At 45.0% G+C, this 25,794-nt stretch overlaps 1 protein-coding gene across 9 annotated transcripts in view; it reads left to right on the top strand.

The window, feature by feature from the left end:
• Positions 1–25,794, top strand: part of COL26A1 (collagen type XXVI alpha 1 chain) — a 160,604-nt gene that overhangs the window by 83,723 nt on the left and 51,087 nt on the right. For 7 of the 9 annotated variants that reach the window (XM_090122378.1, XM_090122379.1, XM_090122374.1 and 4 more), the window contains exon 4: positions 21,436–21,477. The exons of the other annotated variants lie outside the window; for them this stretch is intronic. In XM_090122378.1, coding sequence (XP_089978504.1) covers positions 21,436–21,477 — 42 coding nt within the window. The remainder of the gene's footprint in view (positions 1–21,435; positions 21,478–25,794) is intronic. 9 annotated transcript variants of the gene reach the window in all.

Consider the following 25,794-nt stretch of genomic DNA (forward strand, 5'->3'; position numbering starts at 1 on the left):
ACCTTAGGAAAGATCAACAAATGCAAGATGCTCTTTACGTTTCTCTTTGTGCGTTGTTTTTGGTGTTTTGTTTTCTTGCTCCCTCTGCTTTTGGGGTGGGTTTGTTCTTTATTTTGCTTTACGTCCTCGCTCCATGTTACAGCCATCGCCACTCAACTTCAGTGAAAGGCAGAAGATAAAGGCTTGGGATGCTTATTCCTACTGGTCTTCCCGTGCCTGAACCCAAAAAAGCCACCTGTATGGAGAGGAATACCTCCAGCCCAGGCAGGGATGTAACAGCAGGGCTATGGCCACCAGCCAGGCTTTGCTCCCTGTTGCATGGCCTGGGTAGACATTAACTAATATTGGGGTATTTCTGTTAAGTAGATTGTAACAGTGAGTGTGGCCTGGGAATCTTTGCTTCTTTCTTTAACTATCGTATTTAAATTAAAAATCAACCCTAAGAAGCCTGTCTAATAATGCTAGCTAGAAAACAGGGAAAACTATCATGCTTCTTTTTGTGTGTAATATTGCAAAGGAAAAAAAAAAAAAGGACCTGGTCTCTACTTAAAGACCTTTTAACACCACTGGGAATGCAGATCATATTTTTCATTCTCTGTGATGTCAGCACCCATTGCCGGGGGCTGTCGGTGTCTGATAGCTGCTGCTTACTGTGGGCAGCCCAGGAAAGCTTCAGAAGACAGCTGAGATTTTCACAACAGCCCAAAGTTTTGACTCCTGGGCACTGAGAAGAAAGCAAATGCGGTTTATGAATGAAGTTCATCCCCAGTGCTCGTTTCCCAGGCTTGCCTCATTTATTCAATAATTTGAGACAGTGTTGGATTAAATTTCGTCTTCCAAGCCCTGTCTGGTGCAACTACTCACCAGCACTGTAATTTATCAGGCACGCCACATACTTCATTCTGATTGCTTCTTCTGGAAACCACCGGCTGAGGGTGAGAAAGCCTGGAAAAAAAAACCCAAAATTTAAAAAATAATAGATGGGCATTTAATCTTGGAGCAAGGAGTCCATGGCTGCCCTGCTGAGCCCCCAGAATGCATCCCCTAACCTGGAGTCCTGGCAAAAGTGAGTTCTTCACATCTTGCTAAAGAACTCTGAGCCTTTTCATAATTCTGTATTCTTTTTTTCTGATGCATCTCCAAACAATCACTTAAAGTAAAAAGAAAGCAAACCTGGCCAAGTGGCTGAAACTGCTGAGCCTTTGAGGACTGAACATGTGTAGCTGTATCTATCCTGTAGTCTTTCCTACTAGAGCTGAATTATGACACTTTCTGGGCCTCTCTAAAAGACTGGTAACCCCTCACCTGAGCTAAAATGCATTTTCCCCTGCCACACTTTCAAAGCTTCTTTGTTGTGCTGCATTTCTATCAGCTGCTGTTACCACCAGCGACTTCAGTAGCTGCACGAGGAGCACTGCTGTAGTGCAGTGTCCTTGTTCCAGGAGCTCAGCCTCTTCCTCCCACAGCACTGTTCTCCCTTGGCCACAGCCCCAATCCCTGAAGGTCTTTGAACCCATCCTCCTGGAGCAGCTGCTCACCGAGCTTCTACCAGGTGCCTACAATGAGGGCTTGACATGGTGCCATTTGGCACTGAGCCCCCAGCATCACAGGCTAGAGAGCAGCAAAGACATTCCTGTTACAGCAGACACTTTCCAGGTATGCTTTCCTTGATCCCTCTGTCCATCTTCCTTATCCCAAAGAGCAGGAAAATCATGATAGAATTAAAATGGGATTTGCTTGCTGCAAAATCCTTAGCAGATGTCTCCTCAAAGCTGCGTGTTCTAGCCACCCTCCTAGGAGGGTCCAAGAGGTCAGGGATGAAGTGCAATGCTTGGTTTTTGGCAAGGTGAGGACTCACCCTATCCCTCCCTCCTTTTCCTTTGTGCTGGCAATTTCAGTGCCCTGTTGTCCGTAAAAGAGACCCAGAAAAGAGTAACAAGCGTATTTGGTCTTCATATATTTGTGATAAAGACCAGAAATTTCTTATCAAATATCTTTATTTTGGAAGTTAAAGACAGCAGATGGGAAGTAAAGCTATGAGAATTGTATCGGTCACATTGGATTAAATCAAATATCTGTCTCTCCCTTGTTCTTGACTCTGACCATGGCCAGAAGTTGATACCAATGGAGAAATATGAGTAAAAAGGCAAGTGTGCAGTAGTACTGCTGCCTGCATTGAATGGGAGATGGTTCAGGCTTTTCCTTAGCTGTGAGCTGATTTCCTTCTGCTGCCTTGCACGGGTTTCTCTGTGATTTGGTCCAATACTTTTTGAATCTATGAAAAATGGGGTTGAGAGCACCATCCTTGGCAAGGCGTGACGGTGCATCCGTGGTAAGCTGTCACACAGCTTAACTATATGCTGCATGAGGGAGCTGTGTTCTGCCATAGGCTCTGTGATCTTGGTCAAGGCATTTTGTTTTCCTGCCTATAAAATGGAGATTATGTGTTCCTGTTTCACGGGGGATAGGGAGAATAATATTTATGGGTTGTTCAGATACAAGGGCTGTGAGATTCATAGAAACATACATAATAAATTAAACAATTTGTTCTTAATCTGATTCCTTCCTGGCTCCCGATGGACCGAGCTTTAAAACCACACTCTAATCTCTCTAATCTAGTTCATCATAAGGAAAAGGAAAAAAAAACCAACACAGGCAGATCCAACGGAGGGACCCTCCTAGGGATCATCTGCCATAAATGCTGGGTATGGTAAAGATCCGTTGTCTTTACCATACCCAGCATTTATGGCAGATGATCCCTAGAGGTGTGCTTTCCAGCTTTTGACTCTGAGATGCAGGATGCTGTTGTACCTTTCGTGGGATATTAATAAAACCTGCCCTGGAACCTGGCTATGTGAGTGGGGTGCCTGACAGCTGCTAGCTAATGCAGCAGGCAATGCTTCAGCTGAGATAATCTTCCAGTAACGTGAGCTTTTTGCTCTGAGACTCTTCAATGAAAGGCACAGGCCACCTGAGAATTCAGCAAGAATACGCTGTCCTCAGCACGTTCAAACAGGAGATTCCTCCATAATGAGACTGGGGTGGGGGGGAAAGTCTGCTGTTTAGCTGTTTAAAGAGGCTGGATGTCTCATACAGCAATGCTTATCTCCAGAAAAGAGAGAAAGGAGCAAAAAATAGGTGCCCTGCTGGTGTTGGGTCTGCCTTGGCTGATGGAGTGTTCTTTGGGGGAAGGGTGACAGTGGGATGGTTTCAAAATGATTGAGTGCCTTCCCTTGTTTCAGTGGGTTTTTAATGATTTCCAAAGAAATGCTTCAAGTATTCATGCTATGAAATGTGAAGCTGTTCCCTGCCTGCTCTGTTCTCACAGAGCAGGAACTCTGAAAGAGTCGCTTGATTCGTACATTCCATTTTCTTTAAAAATGAAAGGCATTCCTACTCCTTTGCATATTTAGCTTTACTGCGCTCAGCACTTGTGGCAGAAATCGGGTCATTTAATTGATTTATAGTCAATCAGTGTTTGTAAATCCCTTGCATTCCTCGTAAGCAGTTTATAGAGGTCTGAGAGTTTGCCCCCTGAGCTGCAGTGCATGCGTCAGCCTGGCCCAGAGACTCAGTGCTCATAATGTGGGGTTAAAACTGGTCACCACCATTGGTCTTGCTGTCCTTCAAGGTTTCAGATGGGGGAAGGTGTTAGCTCTGTAGTGGAAGCCAGGAGATGATGAGAGCAGTTTCCAAACATGAGCACAGGCAGGTGCCAGCAGACTGCAGCCTGAAGTGGAGCACTCTGATAGTGCAGGTGAAAAGCCATGGCTGGGAGCTGCATCAGTAGGAAAAGCATCAGACTGCAGCTGATGGTGGCACTTTGTCTTGGCTCTGCATCTCTTTTTCATGACCTGGTGTGAGATGAAGGGCTCAGCTGGTTCTTCTTGTTCCTGTTTGAGATGAGGATTTGGGAACGTGGATGTGTGAATTGTTTATCTTTGTGTGATGCTTTTGGTGACTATAATCGTGTTATGTGAAGACTTTGTTTCAGTTCTGATCACTTGAACCACATCCCAGTCATATAGGAGTAGTATGCAACCAGTCTCTGCTCCTCCCTGCATCTGCCCCTAGGAAAATATTGGAAACGTGACAGCCCCCAGCCCCTAAAACAACACATCTCCCCCTGGAAAAAGGAGCAGGGGAAAGGTGTGTATGATGTGCTGGTGAACCAGCAAGCATTGGGTTTGGATCTAACCACAAGGTAGGTTTGGTTGCCTCACGTTCTTTCCCTCTCCTGGTTATATCTTGTGAATTTCCAAGTAAAGCCCAGTGTGTTATCATCCATCCGCACACAAAGCCCTATAACCTTTAGTTATTAATTCCCTCTTCCCACTGCCTTGGCTCTTCATAAATCTTAGGCCTGGAATCCTTTTTCCCCCTCTGCTCCCACCTCTTTTTCTCTTTTAAATTAAACACATTCCAGAGAGAGGCCAGGAGCTGTCAGGAAGCTCTGCACTGATGGGGTTTCCTTTGGGATGTGCAGGCTGATGCGATGCCCGCCTGTGCTCCAGCAGCCACAAGGAAGGGAAGGCATCAGCCTGTGGTGTTCTGCCCGAGACCCACCTTTGTGTTCCTCCTTCATTAGCAGAAGGGCAGGAGGTAACTGATGGTATGGAGACAGCAGCCCAAACTGGGATAGCTTCAGGTCAAAGTATTAAAAGCATACATAGGCTTTGGGGTGGGCTAAACAATGCTGCTGTGTTGAGTAGAGCAGAACCCTTATTTCTCCCATCTATATGCCCATTGTGCAGCCCTTACGTGGCAGAGTTGAGCAGGCTCTCTATCCTTCGTTACTTTAGGAAAGCATCACAAAAAGGTAGGGCTAAAGCCATGCCGTGATGAAGATATCTGCAAACTACTGCTTTGACCCCGTCCTCGAGGGGGCTGGTATTTCATCAGAGTAGGAAATTAGATTAGTTGGACTTGATTTGTTCTCGACAGATGTGTGCTGGCTGTTAAGTGATTTGATGGTTATCTCCCAGGTGCTTATAAATAGTCTGACTGTTTACTGGGCATGGGTTTGAAAGAGGCTGGCTTCAGTTTTCCATTCTGAAAGATAAGCATCACACTTCCTCTCCACCTACATTGTCCTTCAAAAGTTCTGGAGCCCAATCACCAGCGGCTGGGCAGGAGATTCTCTAACTGTTCTCAAGTAAAGGTAGTGTAATCAGAACCTTAAATATTCATTTATCAAGGTGATTTCTAGCCACATTTTGTTCCCTGGATGGCATGTTGGTGAGGAACACAATGGTTGGCCTTTCTGTTTTTTATCTTATGGCATTTCCTTCATCGTCCAAAGAACTCATCCTCCAGTTGGGTGAGTCTATACTGGCACAATGTTTTTTTTTTTTTTCCCCTTTAAGAAAGTATAAATGAACCTGGCAAACTAGAAGAGGGATCTACGGGTAATGACTGCGGTTAGCCCAAGTGTGGCAAGGGGAAAGCCCTGGGCTGTGGTACTGAAGGCCTTGCTAAGGAGTAACAGTGAACCAGTGGATATCCTACCCATTAGTTTTATACTTTGTGTTTGGATTTATGGGATTAAGCTGTGGGTTTGTACCATCCAATCCCATGTATGTGTTCTGCAGTAACTACCTGAGGGACAGCGTGCGGCCTGCAGCCAAAGCAATGGAGATCTGCTGTTGTGTAGGAGGAAGGGTCAGTGCAAATCAATGTGAGCCCTGTTCCCTTGTGAAAAGGAAATAAAACCTCCACATGCAGGCATGTGTAGAAGCATCTTGTTGTGGTCCCTTAGCTAAATATAACCAAGCAGGAAAAACGATGCTGGCAAAAAAAAATGTGAGTATGTTTACTAGGATTCAGCATCCAGCAAACTCTTCTGCATTGCTTTCTTTGTTAATGCTGGCAATCTGAGCTGCCTGTTCAGTTTAAAAGCTGAAAATGTTTGTGCTGGAGGCATGAATAAAAAGTTGGTAGCAGAGGACATAAAAAGCAAAGGTTAACATGTATCGTGTGAGGCTGTGAGCTTTGTGGGTGGAAGTTTGAAAGCTGGAGTTCATGCTGTGCTCCCCATAGTTAATGTAGAAAAATGCATTCCTCTGGTGTGTCCGAGCACCTGGGAGGTCCCTCACAAAGATGTGGATCACTACACTTTGCCTCTGAGCCTGGAGAATCATAGAATTATTGTAGTTGGAAAAGACCTCTAAGATCAGCTCATCCAACTGTCTGCCTACCACCAATATTGCCCAGTAACCGTGTCACTGTGTACCACATCTACCCTATCCTTAAACGCCTCCAGGGATGGTGACTCCATCACCTCCCTGGGCAACTGGTTCCAATGCCTGACCACTCTTTCTGAGAAGAAATTCTTCATAAGAAGAGGCAGAGATGACAGTCTGGACCTGTACACCTGGCTGTTAGGTACCTAAGTTAGGGCAGATGAGTCCTGCACTAGTGATGTTGGCAGGGATTAGTTGTCTGTCTGTGAGAAATAGGGGTCATCACATTGTCCTCGTGTCCTGCCAGGCTCGTACACTCAGAGCAGTCAGGAGCAGATCACAGAATCATAGAATGGCTTGGGTTGGAAGGGACCTCAAGGATCACCAAGCTCCAACACCCCTATCATAGGCAGGGCCACCAACCTCCACATCTAATACTAGAGCTGCTGGGTGTGTTCCCTTTGTCTGGGATGTGAAACCCATCACCTGGTGCCTTTTCTACCAAAGGGACAAAGAGCAAAGGGGCAATTCCTCCTTTCCTTACCAAATGTTTGAGTGCCTTGTCTAACAAGCAGCCCTTTGGTCTTAGCTTTCGTTTTCTCATTGTCCCCACTCTTGTCAAAACTGCTGAACGCTGTTGTGTGGCATTGCTCTTTGTTACAACGGATCCCTGCAGAGGTGTGCAGGAGGAATAAGGCTTCACAAGGACCGAGCTATCTGAGCAGTGTTTGTTCCAGCAGGGGAAGTTGCACACCCCAGCTCGGTGACACATCCTGCAACCTCAGCTGAAACCCAGCTCAAGGAACAGCAAGCAAACATTCTTCCCCCATAAAACTTCTCAGCAGTGCAATCTGAATTTAGACGCTTCAGCCTAAGTAAGTGGGTGCCCCCAGTGTAAAGCAGCAACAGGAGTGTGAGGAAGCAGCAAAGCATTTGTCCGGCATAGAGACTGAATAAGTGCTATCTGCCATCTCTCTGGCCCCGCTTCCTCTGTTGTTTCTTTCTCTCTGGGGAGTTGGCAATTGGATTGATTTGTAGCCTGACTCCCTGTCTTAGATGGAGATACTGGGAACTGCTGACAGTATTAATAAAATTAGCATTAGGGAGGATGTCTGAATTTTTGCCTTTGACGTTTTTAAGGCAGAGAACTGACATTTAGTCTAAATTAAAAAGTTACTGAATTGCCTTTATTGTTTTAATTTCCCTGACCGAAGCCTTGATAGTTTTTTTCTGAAAGCTTAGTCAGGAATTAAGGGTTTGGGGTTGCAAGTTTTGTTCTTTCTTTTCATTGAGAATCTCTGGTTAGTTTAAAAGCACGAGATATTGGACAGAGTTCTTGGGATAAATATGTTCAGAGAAGCACAAGATAAATACAATAGAAATGTATGTAGTGGTATTGTTTTATGATAGGATTGCTTTTTTTTTTATCTCTCTCCGGTGACACAGAGGTCAAACTGCAATAATAGTCTTAATGTCAAAATCTAAGGACAGGCAAAGATCTAGTTTTTATTTTTCAGGAATGGTTTGCATCATTACTTCTAAGTGCAGTTGCCTGGTCTTTAGGTTATGTGATTAACTTTTGCTCCCTGTGGGAAATGACTGAATTCAGGAGACATTTGTTTCATTTCATAGCTGCTCTTTGTCTGTACCTCTTGCCCTCTATTTTCATGTGTTATAGTTTATCCTCAGGTAAAAACAGCAGGGGTTGCTTGACTTTGGGATTGCTGCGGTCTGTAGGAAGATGGTGTTCTAACAGTCATGTTGTAAGCAATTTCCAGTAGCCCTTCAAGTTCTCATTCAGATGTTTCCCCACCAACTTTAGCTGCTCTGTATCACTGCACGCCTCTGATGTTCTTGTTCCGTAACCTGTGAAGCTGCTGCCACCAGCCAGCGGCCCCATAAAGCATGAAAGCATTGGAAAGATCTTCCAGGCATTAACATTTGCTGACAAATTGCATCCTTTCTTGGGAGAAGGTGAGAGACTGCAGCTTAAGAAAATCCAGCTTTGCTGCACTGCCCAAGTTGTGCCTCTGTCCTTGGCAACAGTGGTCGTGACTGGTGGGAATATAGGATTTTGGCATCGGAACTGGCCTTACTTCATGCAGGTGTTGTTGTGAGATCGTGCATGTAGCTGTGTGCTCTTATTTCCAAAAGCATTTACCCTTCAGTGAATCTTCCGTGAGGGAATCGTTGGCTGAGCTCAAAGAAGAAGGCTGTGCCTCTCATAGCTGCTCGTGTTGCTGTGCTCCTGGTAGCTTTGCTGAAAGGTTGTGCCAGAATCTGAAGAACTTTTCCTGCTCCCTTAATGGCAGTGCTGCTTGTTCTGTCCCACAAAAGATTGCTATGCTCTTATTCATTTTGTTCCTTTCTCTTTCTTAGATTGCAGAAAGTATAAATAATCGTAGTGCTGAATTTTTGGAAGGTTTTCTCCCCCTCCCCCATTTCCTGAAAAGCTTGCATACGGACCGAGACACTCATAAGCTTTTCCGAGATAAGAATTTAATTTATTTATGCTCCGTTGTTCCAGGCATGGCTACAGACTGGGCTGGAAATTTGCAGTTCCAATTTTAGCAGGTCACAGCATGGAAAGGAGCAGCTGGATTTTCCTCCAGAGCAGCCGTCAGCTGTTGGAAATCTCTTGATATTCCCCTGGCTTCTCCATGTTCAGCGTTCACTTCTCCTTCCTGTAACAGGAATTACACTACGTGCTGTAGGCTCTTTTGCTGACAAAGAGGAGTGAAGTAGAGAGGCCACACCACTGCTGTGACTCTTTTCACCTTCATGAGGACAAAGCGTGAGAGAAAACCACTGACCAGCTTCACGTTATGTTTGCAAAATAGCCTTTGTGGCTCAAGCAAGCAATGAGGTTAAAGTCAAGGAGTGCAAACTCGTACATTCTATTACTCTGCTTTTCCTTCTGACCTCTTTTGCTCTTAAAGAGAACCTTCTTCCTTAACAGTGCAGTGTTCCAGTCAGACAGCTGAGCTTTGAAGGCAGCAGGCCCATTTCTTGCCTCACGCTCACTACCCAGCAGTGTAATTCTGTTGACTTTGGTGAAGATACTCCGGATTTATTTACACCGTTAGGGTGACCCACGTGTTATATCTATACAGTGACATATGTAGGATATGTAATATAGCCAAGCAACTTTGCCATGAGAACAGCATCCCGGTGTTGTTTGACTTTCTTTAGAATACAATGGTGAAAATGTTATATTGTATTAAGTAGTACTTAATTGATGTAAGCCATGAGAGAGAGATGCAGGCAACTTGTTCTTTTTGATCTGTATGTTTTATCAAGAACCAAGTCAGAGGAGCTGTTGGTTTCCTCTCTTCTAGGCTCGGTGGTGCTTGCTGCAGTCTGTCCTTCAACAGCAGCTAAAAAAAAACCTGAAAGCAGATTTTCCTCTTCATCTTCCATGTTCTCTTAATCAAAACCCTCATCACAGTGTTTCTTGGTGCTGTAAGTTGTTAGTCCTGAATGTCCCCAAAGTCTTTGGGCAGAGCCATCACACAGAGGTTGCAAAATGCTGGAGTTCCGATGGCTGTTTTTGCACATAGCTACAATCTGTGTTTTTACTTTCATATATTTAAAGCTCTTTTAGAGAGGGGAAAAAAGTGAAAAGAAGAAAGAAAAGGGAAAATATCTCCATACAGTTACTGCTTCTGGTTAGTAGAAGTTGTGATTTATGATCTGTGAAAAACATGGGCAAGTAACTGGAAGTCAGGAGAGAAGAGTTACTAGCCATGACATCATTAGCTCAGTTAATATAAAACTTTATATCCTCGCAATGGGAGACTTGTCTGTTGAATTGATGGTTGAAGGGGATCCTGCTCTGGTATAAGTTGTCATGGTTTCACTTTTGACATGTCAAAATATTCACTGCCCTTCGGCATGGTGACATCTTAGAGCTTCAGTTCCGTGGGATAAGCGTGTCCTTCTCCCCTCAGCCATTTAGGTTGAGGTACAAGAGAGTCGATGTAAATTTGTTGCCGGCCATATGGGCAGCAAGGAGCTTCAAGAAACTCAAGATGATATTTGCAGGTTCATTTGTTGCATTGTTAACTGTTCTCGGGCACTTTGTTTCTTTCATATGTTTTGAACTCGGAGCTGTTCATTAAAAGGGAAGAAAGAAAAGGTTTCCTCTAGTTAAGGCACTTAATCATATTTCTGAGATCTACAGATGCAACCCCCAGAATGGCCGGCAGAATCTGAGCCTCTGAGCTCTCCCTGGGGAATGTGAGGGGATCACCATTCGCACATCGAGCTTCTGTGATGATGAATGGGATTATTAGAGAAAATCCCCCTGTGCATCGGTGAATTCAAAGTCACGCGGTTCTTTTGCCTGTGCGTTTAGACTCTGATTCACAAAATAAACCAGCTGGACTGAAACAGGCAGGGCCAGGTTGTCTGGGGAAGAAGGACATTGTGCTTTGCTAGCAAAGTGCTAGCACGTGTTAACGTTATCATGTGAGGTGTGACTTCATGGTACAGCTTTTCATTGTGCTCTGAACACCCCACGTTTCGGCCGGTGCTAAACACACTTGTTAATTGAAAAATGATGAGGAGAATTGGTAATCCTCTCTAGAATGAAATATTCCATAGACATCTGGTGTTAGATGCGTGTATCCAAGGAGTGAGAAGTAGGAAAGCAACTGTCTGAGTCCCTGAGGAGCTGTAAGCCTGTCGGTAATGCTTCTTGTTCAGGAAATGTAGCAGGAAAGGTGTCTTCACTTGAGATAAGTCTGGGCAGAGCATTGGCCTTGAGACAGAGGATTGCCCTGCCTGCCCTGAGGGCAAGTGAGAGCTGAGGATGTGTTATCTTATGCTGAGGCTGATGCAAATGGAACAGTCTGCCTTGTCCAGATGTCAACAGATGTCCTTCAGCCACTAACAGAAACATCAGCTGATTAAAAATTTAATTTACCTTTCTGTAAGCAGAATAAGAAATCCACGTGCATTCCCATCCTATGAATCTGGCTTAATCTTCCACTGGGTTGTGATTTTGGAGGAGCGGTAGGATTGAATCCAGGCACACTAGCTAAAGCTAACCCTGATTTCCGAGTTGGGGGCATTATTTATTTACTTGTTTGTCTTTCGAATTCCTTCACTACCAAAGGACACAACCTGCTTCTCAGACACTCATTTAAAATACTGCTACTAATAACAGCCTGATGTAGGTGCTGTTTGCCAAAAGCTGAGAGTCAGCGACGATGAAAGATGAAACTTGGCAAAAGGGATGCAGACAAATATTTCAAAGGTCGTTTAAATTTTAAAATTTGCTTCCTTGGAGATTGTGCTGTGGCAACGTTTGCCTTTTAGATGTTATCAGAGAAGTGCTGGAATTTCATCATAACTGAAACGAAAGAGTTTTAGGATGTAGAGTCTGGATGTTGAAGATATGCTCCTGCTATCTCCTGTCCTGCTGTTCTCATTAGCCTTACTAGTCTGGTGGGCATTTATTTGCTGGTCCATCCAGTTAAGCATTCCACAGTGAATGTGTTGCAATGCGAGACCAAAATGATTTAGTTGTTGCCATTTTCTGATAAAACTTTTGATAGTCCTGACCTATTTGTCATATGTTGGCCCTTTGATAAACTTGTATGGTGTTTAAATTAAAAACAAAACAGGCAACAAAACACACAAAACCCTGCTGTGCTCTTGTAGTAATTGGCTTTGCAAGTTAACTACAGCTCTGTTATTTAGCAGCGATGCTTCAGTAGCACCAAGAGAGCACTCTGGCCCTGTCCAGGCACTGAGCACACTCATGGTTACAGTAAGGGCTGCCAGATGGCATGCATGTGGCCCTGAACATTCCTGTTTGTGCATGGGAATAGTAGAGACCTTGAAGAAGTGCTGCCTTGATGGATTTGGCCAAATGAGTTTTACGCAAGGAACAGTTAATAACAGCAGAAACTGTTCTCTGCCTGCTTTATTTCTCCTCTCTAGAGCAGGGCTACCCCACAGTGTTCTCTGAGATCATGGGAGTTCTCATCCTTGAGATCTGCATGTTTTCTACCCTGCTTCACTGGGTGAGCTCCTAGCATGCATGGGAGAGCTGCTATCCCAAAAGTCTGGAGGAATGTGCTGCGTGTGGATGGGTGATGTGATGAGAGCTGCTGTGCCTGTTCCAGACTTCACAGCTGGTGATTGCCCTGCTCAGCTTGGGCAGGGGGAGGACCTGCTCCTTTGAACTCAGTGCAGGGTTTTGGAGAGCTTGCTTCACACCAGGTCATGCATCGCCTGATCTCTTCCCCAGATTTTGTGCGATGGATTCTTTTCACTGGGAAACGAGTTTGCAAAGCCTCAAAGCCTGCTATAGCTGAAAGGTAACAATGTAGGAAAACCAATAACTTATTTTTCAGTGTTCTGAGCACATTCTGATTCCATCCTAACTTTAATCATAGAATCATTAAGGTTGGAAAAGACCTCTAAAATGATCCCACCATGCTATCTGTGTCCCTCTGCCACATCTCCACGTTTCCCAAACACCTTCAGGGGTGGTGACTCCACCACCACGTAGCACAATGCAATTGCAGAGCATAAAACATGTTGCTTTTGGTTATTAGGGAGGGATGGGTTGAGTAATCCAACTCCATCTACTCTTTGCAGATTTGTAGTCTACTGTGTGAGCAAGAAGGCTGCTCTGATCACAGATGGGGTGCCCACCTCTCCAAGCAGATTGCAGGTCTGGTCAGACAGGGGGAGATGTCAGCACCCACTTCTTTGCTTATCTCCCAACAGCAATCGGGGAACATTCTTTCATGGAGAGGAGACACAGATTGAAAAACCCGCTACAGTAGATTATAAACTGGTTTCTGTTTTGACTTCCTCAATTTATATTGCCAAAGTCAAATTTTATGAGTGAAATTTGGGCAACTCAGCAATGGATTTTTAGGCTCTGACTGGGTGCCTGGAGCTGCATTTCTTTGAACTGTCTTTCAGAGGAACTGCAGCTGTATAAATGGATGAAGACTGTGGAAAGAAACTATAAATACAGCTTTATTAAGGTGGGTTTTAAAATCAAAGTAACTTTTTGAAATATTTTAATGAAGCTTAAAAACTGTTTTCCAGTTCTTTCCAACGGCTGTGTTACTTTTCGGCAATGGGGGGCATGTTTTTGAGGGAGCTGTGGCCATTGCATATGTGGTAATGCCTTTTCCATGAGACTTTTTAAACTTGACTGGACAGGCAATTTAAGACCAGGTACTAGTTAGTAGGCTTCTTCTGCTGCTGTGTGTCATGGTGCAAGTGGTGTCACAAAATGGTTGGGTCAGAAGGGACCTCACAGCCCACTCAGCCCCATCCCCCTGCCATGGACTGGCTGTCCCCCCCAGCTCAGGCTGCCCAGAATCCCATCCATGGCCTGGGGCACTGATAGGGATGGAGCACGTGGGCAGCAGTGCCAGAGCTTTACTGCTGTAAATAGATGTTGTTAGGCTAGGCAAGTACTGCTGGGATGGTGCTGTGTGCTTGGGGTTAGGAATGAAGAACCGTGGGGATTTGGAGATGTTTCCTGATGACCTGTGGGTTGTGCGTTACCAGGAATGTGGCAAGCTGACTCAGTATGTGTTTTCTTGCTCAGAGTTAATTGGAAACAATGATTTAACACATAAAAATGTGCTAGCATAGCTTGGTGATGGTTAGTGCGTTACATTCGCCTCGTGTTCTTGTCACAGATGGTTTGGGCTCTCTTTGCTTAAGTGCATGTGGCAAGTATCTGAAGTCCATGAGCCAGCTGGTACTTAGAGCTGCTCTCCTGGGAGTTAAGCATGGGTTTAGAAAGTGCTGCTGGAACTCTTGTTTTCTCAGCAGCTGGGAGCTGATAAAACTGTGGAAGCCTTGTCCCTTCCAGCTGAAACGCAGTTCCATTGCCTCACATCTCGGTGACTCCAGAGTTGGCCTCATTTGAAAACAGGGGCTGAGATGGACACAGGGCAGCAAGGGGTGGTTGGGATGGTACGGGTGGTGGTTCAGCACTGGCTCCAACCACTGGCAGCTCTGTCCTGTGGTGCTGACATAAGGGTATATCTTTTGAGGAGAGCACTGGACGTAGTTTGTCACTAAAGCCAAACTCCATATTGTGAGGGAAATCATTGAGAAAGCTTCTTGGTAGTAGTCTGAGAGTAAAAATAGCTGTGATGGAAGGGGTTTTCCTCATAGTGCAGACACGGGGTAAGTGAATGTGTGCATGCATCTATATAATGGATATGCAGATGAAAAGATGCTGGATACGTCGTCCAGAGGTGATCTGAGCTGGGATTTCCATCAGTTGAGCCTGGACCAAGGAGGCTGTGAGGCAACCTCTCTGTTCTGTTTCAGGAGGCAGAGGTGTTCCTATAACACTGTACCATCGTGGTGAAAATGCCTTTGTTTTTGGCGTAGAGATAACCACCCCTCTTTTGAGCGTCACGTTTTACCCACTTGCAGTTTCCTGCTTGTGTGTTTTGGCTTTTGACCAGAGCCTCAGGCTATATGTGCTCATATGGTTTTGATAAAACATTGAACTTAGACAATACATCTTCTCGGACGTTTCTTCCTGTTAGATTCAAGTGTGATACAAAGCAACCAGTGCTTGATCAGTAGCAGACACTGTTTTTATCAAGCGTTGTTGGATGTTCATTAGCCATGAAAGGATTGTAGAGAAAACTTGCTACAGCACAGGTAGGTGCTCCCTCTTCTGAGCCCTTCCTTCAGCCTCATCAGCAAAGCCCTGGGCTGTGAGGTTATGAGGCACTTTGGAAGCCCATGTTCACATACTAGGCTATAGGAGCTCAGCTATTTGGCTAGCATTTATCTTGCTGCTTTTACAGTCTTGTTAGTCTGCTGAGAGAGATAAACTGCTAGTGAGATATTGAGCAGTGGCAGATGAATGGGAGCAGCAACCTCATTAAAAACCATCTCCTAGTTCCGACGTTTGAGATACCGTTTAATGAACACAAGAATTTGCATTGCAGTGATGTATTGGGTAAGAAGCTGAGTAAAAGAGCGCTTTCTATGGTCTGCCCAAGGAGCATATGTGACCTCTATAATGAGTCTTTCAGCCTCTATCATACAGCTGATATCCTTCATGTATGCAAGGCAAGGGTGCATCATTTAGTAGGCAGGGATATGAAACAGAAAGATACTCAGATGTGAAGGGTTGGTGGGGCTGCCTGCTTGCTGCTCCAGGGTAGCAGCCTGCCCACAGCTGCCCTGCTCTGCTCAGTGTGCCATCAGTCTCCCAGCAGAGGTTAGAGTGATTGCAGCACACCCAGTGCTGCTATGGGGCAGGTAGGCGATGACTGGGGTCATTGTGGTGTAAAGGCTGTGCTCACACTGGATGGTGCTACTCAGAGTGCTGATCTGGATGTCTTTACTGAAGTGTTGAGTAGTAAGTAGATCAGAAGCATTCAACTTGCTTTAGGTTTTTGCTCGCCTTAGCTTTAATCGTTACAAAGCTACCTGACCTGCTCTTCTCAGGTCTCACGCTCACAAAAACATGTAGTATGTACTCACATCATTACACCCTTCACAGAGGAGCACACGAGGAAAAAGAGCATGCGGAATCAAGATGGAAGCTGTCCAACCTCCTCTTCCATGTGTTCTCTGGAAGCTGTGTCACACAGGCAGATAAAAGACACTCAGCCCTGCAGACCGCCATTACCAGGGCTTGCAGCCTTGACCTCCCTTTTTCAGGATCTGACAGACGTGTTTATCCAGCACAAGAGAGGCTAGGAGACACTGCGTGCCCCCCTTTTGTTCTCTGCTTTTTTATCTCCTTATGTCTCCTCTCCTTTCCTCCATCCGGTGGAACGAGATGAAAGTTGCGTGCACCCTTCTGCAAACTTCCTGATAGATGCAATTAAAATACCTCGTTCTTGTAGCACATGTGAGGGTTGAGCCATTGAACCTCTTCAGCTGGAGGGTTACAATCCCGGAGCTTTTGGTTGTTTTTTTTTTTTTTTTTAACTCTTCTGGTTGTGGATTACAGGGATTCAAAACTGAGATCAAACTTAAGCCTTTAAGGGGAAGGATGGCAGAACTTAGTGTGGTATTGGTTTCTCAGCAGGTCTTTGCACAGTATGGAGTTGAGTCTTGCAATGTTAAATACTGTACTTCCAGTAAATAAACATGGTAGGATCCCATTTAATTTGTATGACTTGCACCCCTCTAAAATCCTCTAGGCTATTTGAACAGACAAGAAGCCAAACCCCAGAACTTTTTCCCCTAATTTCCCAGCTGTGTAAGTGCCATTTGAATATTAAAAAGACTGAGTCTTTTTATGCATTTTCTGTTTTTTGTATATTGACTAATTTGCTAGAGTTATCAAAGATCTGCTTCTCAGAGCACTGTAAATAACAAGAGTGGTTTTCTCCATCATATCTTAATCCTCAAAGGTAAGAGATTCTCTCAGACTAGCAGTCAAGTACAGTTTTCTCAGTGTCACTGAAACACATGATATACCCATATTTGATCTATTCCCAAGCCTTGAGTTTAGAAGGGAGCTGCAGAATTGTTAATGACATGTAGGATGAGCGGGGAATCCAGCTTATATTCCCTGCTCTGATTGCTCAGCAATGGTCTAGTATCAGATATGGAGGTTGGCTGCCCTGCCTGCAGCAGGGGGGTTGGAGCCTGATGATCCATAAGGTCTCTCCCAACCCAAGCCATTCTATGTTTCTGTGGTTCCAGTGATGATGAGATTTTACTTCTTAATTTTACATCCCATAGGTAAGAAATGCACACCATTTTTTTTTTTTTTGAAGCGTCACTCATCTGAGCCATCTCTGCTTTAAAAAATGAAGTTGCTGTTACAGAAACCATACAAAACCGTTGTCAAGACTTCTATGAAATACTGTAGCGTCCTAATAATAACTTCTAGCTGAAAAATCTTGGCATCCTGCAGTTTAGGAAAGGGTTTTAAAATTCACCTTCGGTTTTTGGGCAACAGGCAAAACATGTGGCTCTGTTTAGGAGCTATTTTCGTTAAAGCTTGACAATACAGGATGATAAAATACAGCTGCATTGTTTAAACTTTCAATTTAATTTCTGGTTTCTGTCCAAGTTGTTTCATCAATATGGCGCCATTCATTTCAAAACAAAGCTCTTGGAAGACTCTCCATTACTCCACCATTGATCAAGAGGGTGTTAAAATATAGTCCCTAATTATGTTCCTGGCCTGTTTGGAGTTCCTAAATTGGATTTTTATAACTGTCAAATTTGCAATCAGGGTAACTTTCCATGACAATTAGTCAGAATTATTAGGGTTCCTGTTGCCAGCAAGTTATGACTAATGATGGTGTTTCACTTTTCAAGGCTCTGTAAGTATCAAAGGCACCATATATCTTGAAGATCAGCCATTTGACTACAACGTTGCCTGTACTTAACTGCACCCAAATATCTACTACTGTTACAGTCATTTTTATCCTTTCTCCAAGGTTGAGTTGTTGCCACAACCTCTACTGCAGGCTCTGCAGATATAATTAACTGCTCAGTTTGCAAAATGGGACTTATGAAACCATGACATGAGAAGGTTCATCCTTGAGTGTTTCACTGGAGTCCAGCTTGGTAAGGGCCAGTACTCCAGAGGCTATTGATGAAGTTGCTGGTGGTCAGTTACTGCTTTGATTCTTCAAAATAAGCCAAACATAACTATGTATACAACCCATCTGCATGAAGGCTCTCTCTTCTCAGTCTGACCCATACCTTACTTGCAGATAAATCCATTACAGACAAATTCAAAGATGTGTTAAAGCTAGCTGAGATGTCTACCCTATGCTCTCTTCTTCCATGTAGACCAGACTTTTGGAGAGGCATGGTGCTTCAGCCTGAATGCTGTTGTGTGAAAATATGTGCTCGCAGAGGAGCAGATATTTAAAAATAAAAGCTTTTTTTGCCTAATATGCAACTCCCATCCTTGGATATGCTTGAGGCCAGGTTGGATGCAGCCCTTAGGAGCCTGGTCTAGTGGTCAGCAACCCTGCTCACATCAAGGAGGTTGGAACTGGGTGGGCTTTAAGGTCCCTTCCATCACAAGGCGTTCTGTGATCTATTTCAGAGGCATCCATCCAAGATGCAGATGATGTGTTGGCCTGTTGATGACAACAGATTCTTGTCATCAGCTTAAAGCTTTAGATTGAGTACTAACTGCGTTCATCTTTGCATTGGTTTCAGTAGCAGTGTTTGCTTAGAATTTACCCCTTCCACCATACCTGCTGTTCCTTCCAGTTAAGCTTAAGAAGTAATGGTACCTGGGACCAAACTATCACTCCTTTTTCTAACCGGGAAGCCAGATTCTGCCTTTTTCTTAACCAGTACCCAAGAACATCTCCGTGTCCACTGGCATGTATTGACCTGAACAGTGTGACCACTTCTGGCAGGAGGGTCTGCCATACAGCTTAATAGGTGCAGGGTCCAAGTTGTTAAAACTCCTAATCCTGCAGAAAGATTGCCCTGGGAGGAAGAAAGGCTGTAATCAATTCAGTTTAATTAAATCAACCTAAACTAATTATCAGCTAATAAAATAGTGTTGGTCAGCTCATAAAATAGAAATGAAGATTAAAAGAGTAGTTGCCATGAACAGGTGGTAACTCTGTTTCCAAGTTAGACTACATTACTCTCTGGCACAGGATCATCTGAGAATACCTCATATTTGAGTTTTTTAAAAAAATGTTTATGAAACTTATAAAATATAGGGCTCATTTTATAACCAATTTTCTATCTCACCTGCCAAGAGCAGTGGGGGTTGAGCCAGCACAAGGCGGATGCAGAGTTTTAGGCAGCAGTCCAGAAATGGATTCCCTGTGCAGGGCTGTGGGATACATATCTACCTTGGCCTGGCCTTTCTTATTGCATTTCTTCTGATTTCGTTTTCTTGTTGCTGTTGCAGAAAAGACCTCGTAAATGTTTCTCGATGTCATTGATAGCCTGGCACTGTTGTGCAGAGGGAGAAACTTCCGATGCTGCTTTGGAGATGTGGTTTAACTCTAGGTGGATCCTGAGTTAGTAATGGGATCCCTCCGGAGTTGGCCTTTGGTATTCTGTTGACTTTGCAGTTCTTGCAAAAGGCATAAAACATTAATCTAATTGTAACTGGTAAGGACTAAACTGGGATCGTAATCTGCTCCTCAGAGTAGAGCGTGGTTGTTTGTAGTTGCTGTTAATGGTAGAATAATGAAAGAAAAATTTATTGTGTAGTGGTTATCGAGTTACTCAGCTAGCAGTGCAGAGCTGTGTGGTTCTGAGACTTTTGTCATGGCTTGCACTTAGCTTCAATGCTCTGCACTGATGCAAGGCTTTGTGCATCAAAGCGATTTGCTGCGCTAGCTGGGAGTTCCCTCTCGTACCTATTTCTGCAACCACCAATTCCCCAAAATTCAGGTTGCAGTTTATTGCTTGTATAGAATGATAGAATTGTTTCATTCTGCAATGAACAGGGGCACCCACAGCTCTGTCGGCTGCTCAGAGTCCTGTCCAGCCTGACCCTGGCTGTCTGTAGGGATGGGGCACCCACCACAGGCCTTACTTACAATGCAGGCCTTCCTCTTCTTTGAGGAACTGCAGTCACGAAATAGTGGGCTGCACTCATACAGGGCTGTGGCTGCAGTGGCCGTCTCATTGAAAATGGGATGCTCTAGGAAAACTCCCATCTAAGAGTTTCAGCTTGTTAGTGGGCAAGACAAATTCTGTGTGGCCTTGTAGCCTCTATAGCTTGTCTGGGCGTTCGACGTGGTTTGAATCCCCCTGGGTTCCTGATCTGAAATATGATAAACATGACTTGAACCCACATCTTGGCTTAAACCAAGTGAAAGTGTTCCTCGCACTGAGAATCCTATGAGGGTCTTGGGGGCTGCTTCCCTTGAGACAGAATTTCTTTGAGAAAAAAGGAACAAGATAAAGTGAGTCTTCATTTGGGGGAGAAGTTCACGTCTCCTGTGCTTGATCCAATGTTATGGAAACATTCACAGTCTGTATCAGCTTCTCTCAAAGGACAAATTCAGGAGGAATGTAACACTGGTGTAAAACGCTGATTCTCCAAGGGGGTCTGTGTGGGTTTTAGTTGACTGTTGAGAGTTTTAAGGGACTCCAGGTTTTGCCCAAATGTACGCTGGTGGAATTGCACCACCATCTCCCAGTCCTCCTAGTTAAGACTGCAGTAGGATAGTGGGCAAGCTTGCTGTTTGGCTCTCTAGGCACACGTGCAAACCCATGGGTGCCCCAAACTAACCAAAACCACACTCAAAGTAATGATCTGATCTTGTTTGTTTTTAATGTGATGTTTCTAGTCACTCGGTACAGCAAACACGCTCTTGTAAAATCTTGTAACAGTTGTTTGTAGTTAGCGTCTTCAAGGTGATTTTATGTGTGTAGAAGAGGACTAATATAGGACACAGCAGTGTCACCATCATCTGCTAGTGCTGTGGGAAATGCCTGGTACCAAGATGACTTCCTTAGCTTGTTCAGCCGTTTTCCTTTTTTACCCTTCTCCGCAAGAACATATAGATAGTGATGTGCTCATCTGTTGTGCTTTCCAGATGAAAGTGCTTTGTGATCCACAGACTTAAATAGTTAAGTCTTTGCAGAGCTCAGGGTGGTTTACAAAGGCAGTTGCAGTCATCATCACACACAGACAGAGAAATCTCTAGAGGTGAGGTAACTATGGGCTGGTCCTGCAGAGCTAGGGGCAAACCTGCACCCTTGGAGCATGCTCTGCCTTTGTGAACATCAGGAGATCCTGCTGTGTACACACTGCACAAAGCCCTTTCCCCTCCCTGTGTGATTCCTTCTCTTGCTGGCACGAACTTGGGTTTTTAGCACAGGCTGCAGTGGCTGGGAAGGTGCTGTGCTCTCTTCCCCATGGCTCAGCTCTCCCTCCTTGATCCTGGGGCTATAGCCTATAGCATGCAATTGAGGCAGGGACTGTCCTTCTGAAAGCAAAAACCAAATCTCAAGCTCCTCGTACGCTCAGCCAGAATGGATTGCTGAAGCCTGTTTCATTCAACAGCTATTCTTGTGCTTATATTTTTTTGGAAGCATCATTTCCAGTAGAGCATGGGGCTCTTTTACAGGCTCGTTTCAACCCTTTGAGAGCATGAGTGTGCATACCTATGCCTTGCTGTGGGTAGGAAAGGGGTAAGAGCCAAACAAGCAGGGAGGGTGAAGGCAAGTTTCACTCCCCAGGCTGAATAAACTTTTTCTTTGATGAACTGATGCTGCACAGGGTGAGGGTTTCACCTGTCCCCAGTGTTAATTGCCTCTTCTGTCCCTGCAGGTTCCCTGGGCCGCCAGCACGGTCGCTCTTCCAGCCAGGACCGTAAGTGGGCAACTGGAACATCAGGGAAAAGCAGAACCCAGAGCAGAGCGGGGGCTGGAGGAGCCAGGGGTACCCACTGCTTGTAGGGGAGGCGTTGGGGAGGGGGCTGTGAGTCTCTGCCTATTCTGTGCTTCTCTTCCTGCAACTAAAGCTTCCCACCCTGCTTTCACTGACCAGATGTGCTCCTCATCCATCTTTGAGGAGTGAGAAGTGCCATAAAGCAGGGATCAGCTTGTTGAGGTGATGCTGCAGAGCTCTCAGAGCAGAGGTGGCTGTGACCCTGTTTGCAGTGCAGGCTTATATTGGGAGCCAGCCGTGGTGGCCCTGGTGTCTCCTCACGTCTGTGTGTTTCTGTGACGTTGGTGCTGGTGTCTCTGATCTGCCCCCCCAGAGAAGCTGAGATGGTTTTAAAGCTTGAAAGTGGACTGGCAACAAAGCATTGCCTGTTGCTGCAGGACTGTATGCATCTGAGCTGACATGGTGAGCAGCTTGGAAACTGGTACATGTGCAGAAATCCAAGCAGGGTTTTAAACTGGACTTGTCAATCTCCATTGATGGTTAATGGAAAAGCAGCAGGGATTCACGCAGCAGTCTTTGTACCTGATGGCCATGTGCAGGTTTTGTGGTAAATGAAAGTCGTGATAGTGCCAAAGCTGCACATGTGTTGAGCAGACAAACTGCTCCAACAAGGCTGGTTTTGTGAGAGCAGCCATATGGTGAGGAGATGGAGAGCTCATGTTGATCTGCCTCCTTGCCGAGTCTGCATTCAGTAAGGACCCCAAAGAAACAAGTTGTCCTATAGTCCATAAGCTTCAGTGAAGCCTTAAATCAGGACAAGCTTCTGTCTTTCTGCTCCTTTTGGAGATGTGCTTCATGCTTGAACTGTAGCTCCTCTCTTCATGTGCTCTGTGGATGTTACTGAACGTGCTCTGAGCCTCGTTGACTGTGGATGCTCAGCACGGAATTGGTTCATCCTGGGGCAACCAAGTGCAGCAGGGTGGGCAGCGTGGGGAGGCTGCATCTGCAGACCCCTGTCCCCTGGCTGGGACCCTGAGGCTGGAAATACCCAACACCCTTCCCATTCTCCAGGTCCTTCCTTGATGTTGTACCAGGAAAAACTGTATCTCTGAACAGAGAAGTCAGCCCTAGCCCTTGTAAAAGAGGAGTCCTCGATGTTCTTGTTCTCTTTCATAGGTTCTTCTATAGCTGAGGGTACTGCTGTTTATTTCTCTGTGTTGCTTGGGCTCATTTTGGCTCATAAATGGATGTCTTGTCACACCCCAAATGGAAGAACTAAATGACTGCCCAAAGACATGTGGGGAAAGTACAGGGGCAGCAGGGATTATATCAGAATCCTCAAAATTCTTAATTATTGGTCTATCTACAGGATAATCTCATTTCCAGATTGCCTTTTGTAAGTGATGTTACTGTCAAGTCCCTTCTTCCCTACCTGCTGTGGTCTCTTGGCTTTTATCATCGCAGGCAGAGTGCTACAATCATTTATCCAATAGCATTTTTTGCCTTATATTGTAACAAGCTCTGCAGAAGAGTTTATTAAATAAGCCCAGAGGTGACCGTGCACTATTCTGCTTACCACTACCCTGATATTTTCAGCCTTCAGGGGTGCATTGCCCCTCACGTGCATGGGACTTGCTTACTGAGGGCTGGGGAGGGGAGGTAACTGTTCTACAATGAAACGTGCAGGAGATATTCCACTTTTTCCTTGTGCAGCATGGGTTTAATGTTGGCACCAAGTGGCACGAAGATTCCTTCTCCTTTTTAGAAAGAAACATACCAGATAAGTAGAGAGCAGGTATGCTGAGGATAGGAACCCTGTAAAATCAGCTCCTTCCACGTTCAACTTTTATTAACTTTGATATAAGCAGCACCAAGAAGGAATAATGGAAAGCTGCAAATCAGGTCTGCTGTAGAGATCTGGCTGTGGATGCTTTACTGTGTTTTCAAACTGAAGAAATTGAGAATTTTTTAATGTAAGTGTCTGGATTTTTTCATGGGCTTTTTCTCGGCGATCCCAATCCCATCATCTTGAGAGTGTCACTCCAGGCATCTTGCCCACTGCCTTGGGTCAGGCAGGAGGATAACGTGGTGCTGTGCTTACATCCTGGAGGTGCTTCAGAAGTGTGAGCTGCTGCTGTATTTCTAGAAGGTACAGAACAGGCTGTCTGTTTTCTCTAGCAGTGTGATGTTCCTCATAGGCTCATAAGCTCTACAGCACAGAGAGATCTGCAGATGCTTCTGGCCACACTCGGTAATGTAAACCCTACCCAAGGTGGGTGTCTCAGCCTGGTGTTTCCTATTGGCTGTTTCCAAGTGTTCAGTCCATCAGAAACTTTTCTTTCAGGGACTGAAGTGGAATTTAAAGTATCTGAATATAGTCCTCTGTGTCAAATCAAATGATTTGTTAAAGCGAGGCCAGATTTGCAGGGAGAATCAATCTTTTTTATTAGATCAACTGATGTGGAAAAAGCAGACGAACATTCAGGCGTATTAACCCTTCTTCTGGTCTGCAGTTGTGTTACAAGAACGGAGGGAGCAGGCTGCCAGAGGAGGCTGTGCTTCAGGATGTGCATTCACACAGCCTTGGTCTGAGTGCAGACCTGGGTGGCATTTTGGGGCATGCCTGTGTGCTTTTTTGGCAGACATAAGACTCGTGTCCCTGTGTGTTTGGACACTAAATGTTACCACACAACAAATAATAGGCTCTGCTCTGCAGCTGACTCATTGTACAAGTCTGGGGCTAATTACTGAATCCCTCCGTGCCTCCATTTCCATCTGTAAAATGTCACAGATGCCCACCATTCATAAATCGCTTTCAGATTTCCAGATGAGGTGCTGTGTAAGTGTAGAACAGCGTTAGTTTATACATATTGTGCTGGAGAATAATATAAAACACGTGCAACAGCCTCACAGATGTGTCTCTTTCCACTGCAAAAGGCAAGGCCCAGGCTGATGATTTAGCACAGCACTAATTGGGCTAAAATAGGAGATTGCTCTTATTCTGATGCAGTTGTCACCGTTAACATCCTCATTTACCAACAGCTTTTGGAGATACTCCCAGTTGTTTCCCATTGAGGAGAGCTGTAGCAGTTTGGGTGTCAGAGCACAGCAATTCATAGCAAACGTTGTTTTGAATGTGCATCTTGCCTTTCCTGATGCTGCTGCCTGAAACCTCTGGGACACTTCCTCATCTCTGAGCAGAGGCATGTGACCGAGTCATTGCTATTGCTGTGATGGGGTGTTGCACACGCAGGAATCCCCATTTATTGATAAGAAAGCTGTTCCTGTGGCTGCGAGCGAACGAAAGCCTGGCAGCTGTTCAGCGTGAAGTCAGTTCGCAAAGTTTAAAGGATTTGTAGGCTGTGATGGTTTGGGTTCAAGCGATCAGCTTGGGTGAAGTGCTCCAGAGTGTCTTCCAGAGACCTTTCATGCAGAAGGATGAACGCAACCGGTTAAGAGATTTGATTTAAATACCCTCATGTTTCCTGATGGCTCTGCTGGGGCTGAACTCTCAGTGGCTGTGAAATCTGGGAGCATTTTTGGCTGCGGGAGAACTCTGCTTGAGTGAAAGTGAGAAGTGCCAGCATCACCCCTGATGCCAGAGGTGCTGGGCACCGGTGACCATGCCCTGTGCCTCTCAATCCTTTGGCTGTGTGACAGTATAACCCTGATTGGAGCTTATTTTCCAGTGTATTGTTGCTCAGAAATATGTTCAAGATTCACTCCCAAATCTTCCACAGCTGTCAGTGACACAACACGGGGGCTGAGCACATGTGGTGACAGGCATGAGAGGAGGTTGGCTGACGGACAGCCTTACGCAGTGCTTGCCACGTGCCAGGAGAAATCTCCCCTGGCTTTGGGCCTCCATTTCTGGGTCTAAAAGTGCCATTTTTAGGAGAATTTCAAGGTGGGGGCATCCACCGACGTAATGTCTGATAGGATACATGAGAGTTCTTGCTACCATGTAGATATCAAAAGTCAGATCAAGCACAAATAGGCACGTGGTGGATAATGGCTTGGTTGTACCAGGAGAAGTGTGGATGCTCAGGTTGGTGAGTTTGGAGTTAAAGTAACAGGGTGAAGGAATTCTGGAAAATTTTTTGGTTCAGCACAGCCTTATGGATATTTTCTGATTTTATTTTTTTTTTCCATCCTAAAGTCGATTAGAAATGTAGCCTGGCACAGCCGTTTTGAAGCTGAAAACAAAACATGCCTGGCTGACACCAACTGGATATCTCCTTCACTCATTTTTCTTCATCCAGAAGTTACCATTGAAACAAAACAAAGTAGTCTTCTGGG

Source organism: Phasianus colchicus, chromosome 21, assembly GCF_987193195.1.
Source record: "Phasianus colchicus chromosome 21, bPhaCol1.hap1.1, whole genome shotgun sequence".
Lineage (NCBI taxonomy): Eukaryota > Metazoa > Chordata > Aves > Galliformes > Phasianidae > Phasianus > Phasianus colchicus.